This window comes from Branchiostoma floridae, chromosome 10 (assembly GCF_000003815.2).
Source record: "Branchiostoma floridae strain S238N-H82 chromosome 10, Bfl_VNyyK, whole genome shotgun sequence".
NCBI classification, from domain to species: domain Eukaryota; kingdom Metazoa; phylum Chordata; class Leptocardii; order Amphioxiformes; family Branchiostomatidae; genus Branchiostoma; species Branchiostoma floridae.
The window spans coordinates 38,434-45,668 of NC_049988.1; the positions used below are offsets into that span (position 1 = coordinate 38,434).

The 7,235-nt window shown below is 36.6% G+C and overlaps 1 protein-coding gene across 1 annotated transcript in view; it reads right to left on the reverse strand.

Moving 5' to 3' along the window:
• The window catches only part of LOC118423740 (signal peptide, CUB and EGF-like domain-containing protein 2), a 12,326-nt gene extending 5,608 nt beyond the window's left edge, over positions 1-6,718 (reverse strand). Inside the window, exons 1-6 of the mRNA XM_035831943.1 lie at positions 5,356-6,718; positions 4,714-4,900; positions 3,833-3,949; positions 2,645-2,764; positions 1,508-1,627; positions 229-342 (exon numbers count right to left, since the gene is read on the reverse strand). Of these exons, the coding sequence (XP_035687836.1) occupies positions 229-342; positions 1,508-1,627; positions 2,645-2,764; positions 3,833-3,949; positions 4,714-4,900; positions 5,356-5,409 (712 nt within the window). The 5' untranslated portion in view covers positions 5,410-6,718. The remainder of the gene's footprint in view (positions 1-228; positions 343-1,507; positions 1,628-2,644; positions 2,765-3,832; positions 3,950-4,713; positions 4,901-5,355) is intronic.
• Between the last annotated feature and the right edge of the window lie 517 nt (positions 6,719-7,235).

The window sequence follows — 7,235 nt, forward strand, 5'->3', positions numbered from 1 at the left end:
TTTAAATGTGTCTGTCGTTTTCTGCTGTTTAATCTCTGGCAAGTAGGGAACCGAAAAGAGCAGTTTAGGCTGTTTAGTTGATTAATTGATAGACCGAAACGTAAATGAATACAATGTAATAAACGACACAAACATGTTACGTTATGTGGCCAATTACGACAGATATGTAATCTGGTGAAAAGACGTGTCTATTTTCAACTACGAACTAATAAAAACTTTTAATTTTACCTGTTTCACATGTGGCACCGGTCCATCCTGGTGAACAGTCACATCTGTACTCATTTATCAGGTCCTGACAGGTTCCTTCATTGCGACAGGGGTTACTGGCACATTCGTCGATGTCTGACACACAAAATAGTCCATAGAATAAACTGGAGTTGAAATGACATTTTACTATTTTGATTATGATATTGGCACAAAAATGTAAGCACGCTGTAACGCTATGTGGGCAATTATAACAGTGTTGTAACCTGGCGATAATGCGTGTCTCTTTTCAACTACTACCTAACAATGACGTTATTGTTAACTGAAAAATCAGCTATTAAGATTTAAACATGAAATAGATTAAAAAACAGCTCTGTGTCGAGGGACAACTTTGTAGGTGACACGAGAAAATACATTTAAAATACAGACATATTACATAGCGTTGAGTGTACAGTTTATGGCTAATTATGATAGTAAAATAGCTGGTGTGTGAAGGGCGGTTATACCGGCTATTAGATAGAGTCAATTCCAAATCACCGAGATGGTTTCGGAATAATATTTGTAATAAGTTTGAACTATTTTGAGTAAAAGAACATTTCAGTCGCTTAAGTCCGAAATTGTTTAAACATTTCAAAATGAAAGTTTAAACATGTTTAAACCTTTTTATATTTGTTGGAACATTTAGGAAAGTAATGATATAATTATCTCTTTAGTTAGAACAATTTTCAGACATCTATGTGTTTTTGTTATTGTTCCAACATTTTGTGTCATTTTTCCCTCCATAAAAACTTTTATTGACCCCATAAACAAAGCTGCCAAGCTTGGTCCTTTGTTTGGCTCTTGTATTTTTAGATTTTCATTAGTATACACTGATGAGTTTTTTGTGAGAAGGTGGCAGACAGGCATAATTTCCTGCACTTGGCAGGGATGTGTGAATTGCTCTCTTCCCAGACCACTGATGCAGATACACAATAGCGTTTCACTTTCGAACATATGATCACAAATGATGCATCTATGTTGGAATAGTTTAGAAACTAACAGAAATAATGTATTTGCTGTTAGAAATCTTTCTAAAATGTTTGAATACTATAGAAAGATTTAGAACGTCACATGCAAGTTATAAATAGTTCTAAACAGTTACTTATCACAGTTAGATTGTAAAAAAGATTTCCAAAATGTTAGAACAAAAGGCAAGAAACACCCTCTCGGTAATAAGGAATTGACTCTAAAGATACAGAAATATAGTTGCAAAGAAAAAGGGCAAAATATGTATTTTACATAAGAACTATATGCTCTAACATACCAATGCAGTCAGTTGAGCCAGACAGCTGGTATCCATCGCGACAGGTGCAATGGTAGCTTCCTACATCGTTCTCACAGTTGTGACTACAGCCTCCGTTGTTGTTGTGGCATTCATTTACGTCTGAAATGAACGAAAACAATAGATCATTTTAAAACATTTTTTTTTAAAAACACAAGTACCATGGTTGACTTTGTTATTTTGTGTATTTTAAGAGGCAACTCAATAAACAAATCTTACTTATTCAAAGTGGAGCAGTCCACAAATAATTCAAAATAAATATTTATCACCCTAGTCTTAGCATGCATAAAAATGGCACCCTATGTAAAAAAAATGGACCTGTCCAAAAACACCTCTCAAAATCGAAGCCTTTAAATCTATCAACCATTCAAAACAAATGCCCTCCGTGTATAAATGTACTTTTCCAGTTTACACATTTTGGATGAAAAATTACAAATATTATCCAAACATACAATTTTTAAGTAGCGTATGCCAAATGTGTAAATACAGTCCTGCGTTCATATGTCCGAGACGTTTCTGTGCTAAGCTTTTGGTTAATTTTGCTTTAATACCAGGGCACTTGAGCCAAAATATACTTTCTGACTAAAATGGCAAATAATCACTAAATTCATTCATATTGAATTTAAGTTCGCTAAACCTGTTCCGTGTAACCCCTGTAACTAACCTCTAAGGCATCCCTGTAACAAATTTCACGTCATTGTTTTAATTTAAGATTATATATATATATATATATATATATATATATATATATATATATATATATATATATATATATATATATATATATATATATATATATATATATATATATATATATATATATATATATATATATATATATATATATATATATATATATATATATATATATATATATATATATATATATATATATATATAAATATATATATATATATAAATATATATATGTGTGTGTGTGTGTGTGTGTGTGTGTGTGTGTGTGTGTGCGTGTAGCACAGAATACATAGTGCTGGGGTCAACGCGGACCCAAGGTGTACTGTTTATGGCTATTTATGATATTGAAATATAGTTGCAAAATACAAGCTTAGGGTCAAATATGCAATTCACAACATACATATGTTATAATCTAAAACATACCAATGCAGTCAGTTGAGCCAGACAGCTGGTATCCATCCCGACAGGTACAATGGTAGCTCCCTACATCGTTCTCACAGTTGTGACTGCAGCCTCCGTTGTTGTTGTGGCATTCATTTATATCTGCAATAGTCAGAAGCATTACATCGTATTGGAAAATAGAATAAACGTGTCCGATAAATGGGGTTGTGGACAGAAACCAGTCTAAAGGCAAATGTTCGCTGGCCTGTTCGAGATGTGTACAGGCCAGTTGGTCCTTGTATTCGTTGATCCTGCCTTGTAGTTATAACTATGTATTTGACTGTTATGTGTTATTTGATTGGAGTGTAGACTAGATAGCTAAGTGCTAATCCTTGTAAATATTTGTACACCATAATGCATAGGTGCTGAGTTATTAGGTCCTGTAGATATTTGATGATGGCTGTTTCTTCGTATCCAAAGATCAATGGTAGGCAGACATGTTGATTAGACGTCCAGTCTGTCTGGCCTGCACGTGGCTTTTTAAGGTGAAGGAGGGGTGTGCACTTCCTTCTCCACCCTCTCGTCTACTGGCGCACTAAGTCCTACATGGACAGAACTGTTGTGCCAAGTAAGACGGCCCCAGCAGATGCAGGTTTATTATTTGGAGTTTCCATCTCCTAGGAGGACTTCCGACCAAGGATGCAAGGGGTTCCTCCTACCCCTGACTCGTGTGTCGTGGCGGGTGCGTCATGACCGAACGTGCCCCTATGGCCTGTCACCAAAACAAAGGCCTGTCACTGCCACTAGCCGCAGCTATGTACTCATTTACACCTGAGTTAGGTGAGGAAAGTCGTGTAAAGTGCCTTTCCCAAGGGCACAAGATCGGTGACACGGTAAGCGGATTTGAACCCGGGACCACTCGGGCCTGAGACCAACGCGCTCCCGATCGTGCCGCGCGGTCCCACCGCAAATATTTACAACGTAGATATTTACAACGTAGATATTTACAACATATTTAAATGGCTACAATACTCAAGACATGTCAATTAAAAATGATATTTGAAGGATGTTACTTTTTCAAAAAAAATTACCAATTTTGATTGGTAAGTCATAACAGCATATTTTTTTTCAAACGTGTCAAAAGTTTGGGGATCAAGAAGCCGGTAGAAACCGGAAAATTTTGATATGAAAAAAAAAATTGAAATGCTTTGATCCCCGATATCTACGAACCGACGCAGCTTGATCCAGATTCCTGGTACCCATTACGACAGGTACAGCGGTAGCTCCCGACAGTGTTTACACAGTTGTGGTCACAGCCTCCGTTGTTGCTGGAGCACTCGTCTATATCTAATATGGAAAAAAAAAGAGCAGTACTCTCAAGCATATTAGTCTAAGATAAGTTTGGAAGCCAACGCAACTAAAATGAATTTTTATACAGCATATGGATCTAAACATCTGCTGAAAAGAGGCAGCCATTTGCACTACAATGACAGCCATTCCGATAATGGCATATTAAGCATGACGATCAGTTCAACACAGGGCAACGCAGCTCGCCAAAGGTACACAGTTATAACTCTTCATAGGAAAGAATGTGAACGTACACTGAAACAAGGCTTCAGAAAAGTTCTAACACCAATTTTAATTTTAGAAATAGTCTCTACCAGGCAGTCACATGGGAAAAATTTATATCCATAAAAAGTAAGGTGTTGATCTCCTTAAACTCCGAGGAATGTTCGCTTTATTAAAGAAACCTGACATTTGGCCCCGTTTTTCTACTGGAATTAACCATATGACCAAACAACTAAAATTCTTACGCACGCCAAGTAAACTGCTAAACTATGCAAATTTTGTTCAAAATTTGTAAGCTTAGACGCTTTCAATTTCTTCATCAAAATCTATTCAAAATCTAAAAAAAGTCTACAAGTATTTTTTGGCTTCTACTGCGCAACTCAACTTTAAAGCTCAACATATAATGCGAAGTCGTCAGTTTCTTATTTAATTTTTCTTATAATCTAGTGCTGTTATCTGTTTATCTCTTTACTTTAACATTAGATGACTGTTAAGTGCACTGGTAATTGAATAGTACTATTGCAAATGTAAGTAAACTATACCTGTCTGGCAGATGAAGTTTATCCGAAGATCACACTGCAGATCGTCCCAATGTGTAAAGTCATATTTTTCCCACAAAGTCACACAGTCCTGCTCCCCGTCCACATTATTGCCATTGTTTGGTTCTCCTGGAGACCAATTGGTGTAATACAGACGTGTTCCGTCGGTCCAACGCCAAGAACCCTCCGACTGAAATTTACAACATTAAAAGGAAATTGCATATTTAAAGTGCTCGTTATTCTCATCGAACGATAATGTCAATATAATGTTCAATCACAGACACGGAAAATATCTGCCACTCGTAATGTCACATATAGAATGTGTTTGAACAGTTATTATATATCAGCATGCATTTTGGAGTTCATCTTACGCTGCTCTTGACATATTCGTAAGAATATTTTCATTGCAGCAAGCAAATAGCAGGAATTTAAGTTGGAAAAAAGATATGTATTATTTTACCTTACGTCGTATCAATTTTCTGCAGGTAGTCGGAATAGACAAATGGCCTAGCCCCCTCCTTCAGTTCAGTTCAGTTTATCCTCTTGGAGGTGACACCTGTGCCTCCACTCGTTTAAACACATTATTCAATATTCTTTTTATTTAAACCGCGGTACCATTTAAACAAGGTTAAAAGATACTAATACCTGTCTATCTGTGAGGCCAATCCAGTAACTGTCACCCCCACCTACCGCTGCCATATTTGCGAGAACACCCTGCTGACGGGAGTTTTTTATATGTGCCAGATGCCCGCCATATGACACACAAGTCGCCTGCGCCTGGTCGTAGTTACGGGCAGTTGTAAACGTCCGGTAACGGTACCCGTCCAGGTCTCTAGTAGACGCATTTCCATAGCCTTAAGATGAAGAATTAGAATGTTATCACAAGAAAGTAAAAACAGATAACAGCGAAACAATGGATGTTTTCAGAAACATAGTTATACATTCAAATGGTTTGACAGATTTATATAATTAAACGACATAATTATTGCATAGCGTTTCCCATAAAGGGCATTAGATTTCATCTAATAAGAAAACATATGACCTTAATGGGTGCTTATCAAACATCACTTATCAATAAACTTTCATTTTTTTGTCAAAATGGCAGGCTCCTGGATGGTTGCGGCTAAAATGTTTCAAGATGTATATTTGAAAAAAAAACCCACTTTGTTAACAGAGCAGAATAATGATTTTTGGCTGCCGCAGATAAGTAGCTATGAGTTAACTCTTAAATCATTCTGTCTTAAAAACGGTACAATGGATGATTTTGCATACCTGGTCCACCCAACAGCAGCGCCAACGTCACCCAGATAATATGGGGTGACGTCATGTTTCTAGATTCCGATGACCAATGACAAATATACGTAAAAAATACTCTAATTTTCTGTAACAGAAAGTTACACAAGAAAGTCATTAATAAAAAATTTGATCTTATCAACCAAATTTTAGCGACTTTGACATACTCTCAGACTAACTGAAGCGATTTTTGAAATCACTTCACAGAACATGGCCGTGTTAACGCTTTAACCACCGTAGTTTTTTTTTCGACTAATCTTACCGTATGGGGTCAAAACTGATCCCATAACGTTTCGTACAAATACAGTTGTTTGAGGGACTCTTCCTGTGATCTGTATATATGTATCGTTACATTAATCTATGTTGGACAGTTTGGTATGATTAGGTGAGAATAATTCTAGCTCATTATCAAGATTTATGCAAACGAGCATAAGGACCACATTTTTCACTAACCGCATTCAGACCGGGGAGGAGGTCTTTGATGCCTGTACCAACTTCAATGTCGCATAGCGCCTGATGGCTTATACTAGGGCCACTAACTATTATTTTTAGAAAATGTTGATAGCAAAATTTTCTGTGAACAAACTTTGTTCATCATTCTTATCTTGCCAAGGCAATGAAATTCTGACAGGCATATCTATTACGAAATATTCTAAATTTGTATTAAACATTAAAGTTTAAGGTTTTCTTGGCAAACCACACTTGTTCATGACATCTTATAAAATTCAACGTAAATTTCATTCTCTGCAAATTTCGTGATTATACAATAACTTTTTTAGGTGTGGGTCTCAAATGTCTGTTTAAATCAATGCCGGGGTCAGATTTGACCCCACTGAAAAACGCATAAGCATTCTAGGATAAATTAATCAACAATGAGCCAATCTCATTAAAACGTATGGGAAGTTAAAGGACATATGTCCATACAAACTCATGAAAGAAAATCCGTTTTTGACCAGAAATGCAATAATGGGACATATGGAGGTACGCCTGGGGTCAGTTTTGACCCCAGGCGGTGGTTGAGGGTTAAAACTAAGTTTAAGAATTGGACTAAACCATCTGTCATGATACATGATTAGAGATAAACTTTATTTATTCTGTTCTGTTGTCATTGGCCCGTAGGTTGGCCTATTGTCCCCACCATATTTTTAAAAAGTCACACAGGTATTTATTCTCTGTTCACCTCCTGTCCCTCGGCCATGTCTGGAGCCTGAACTGAACCACGTACCTACCCA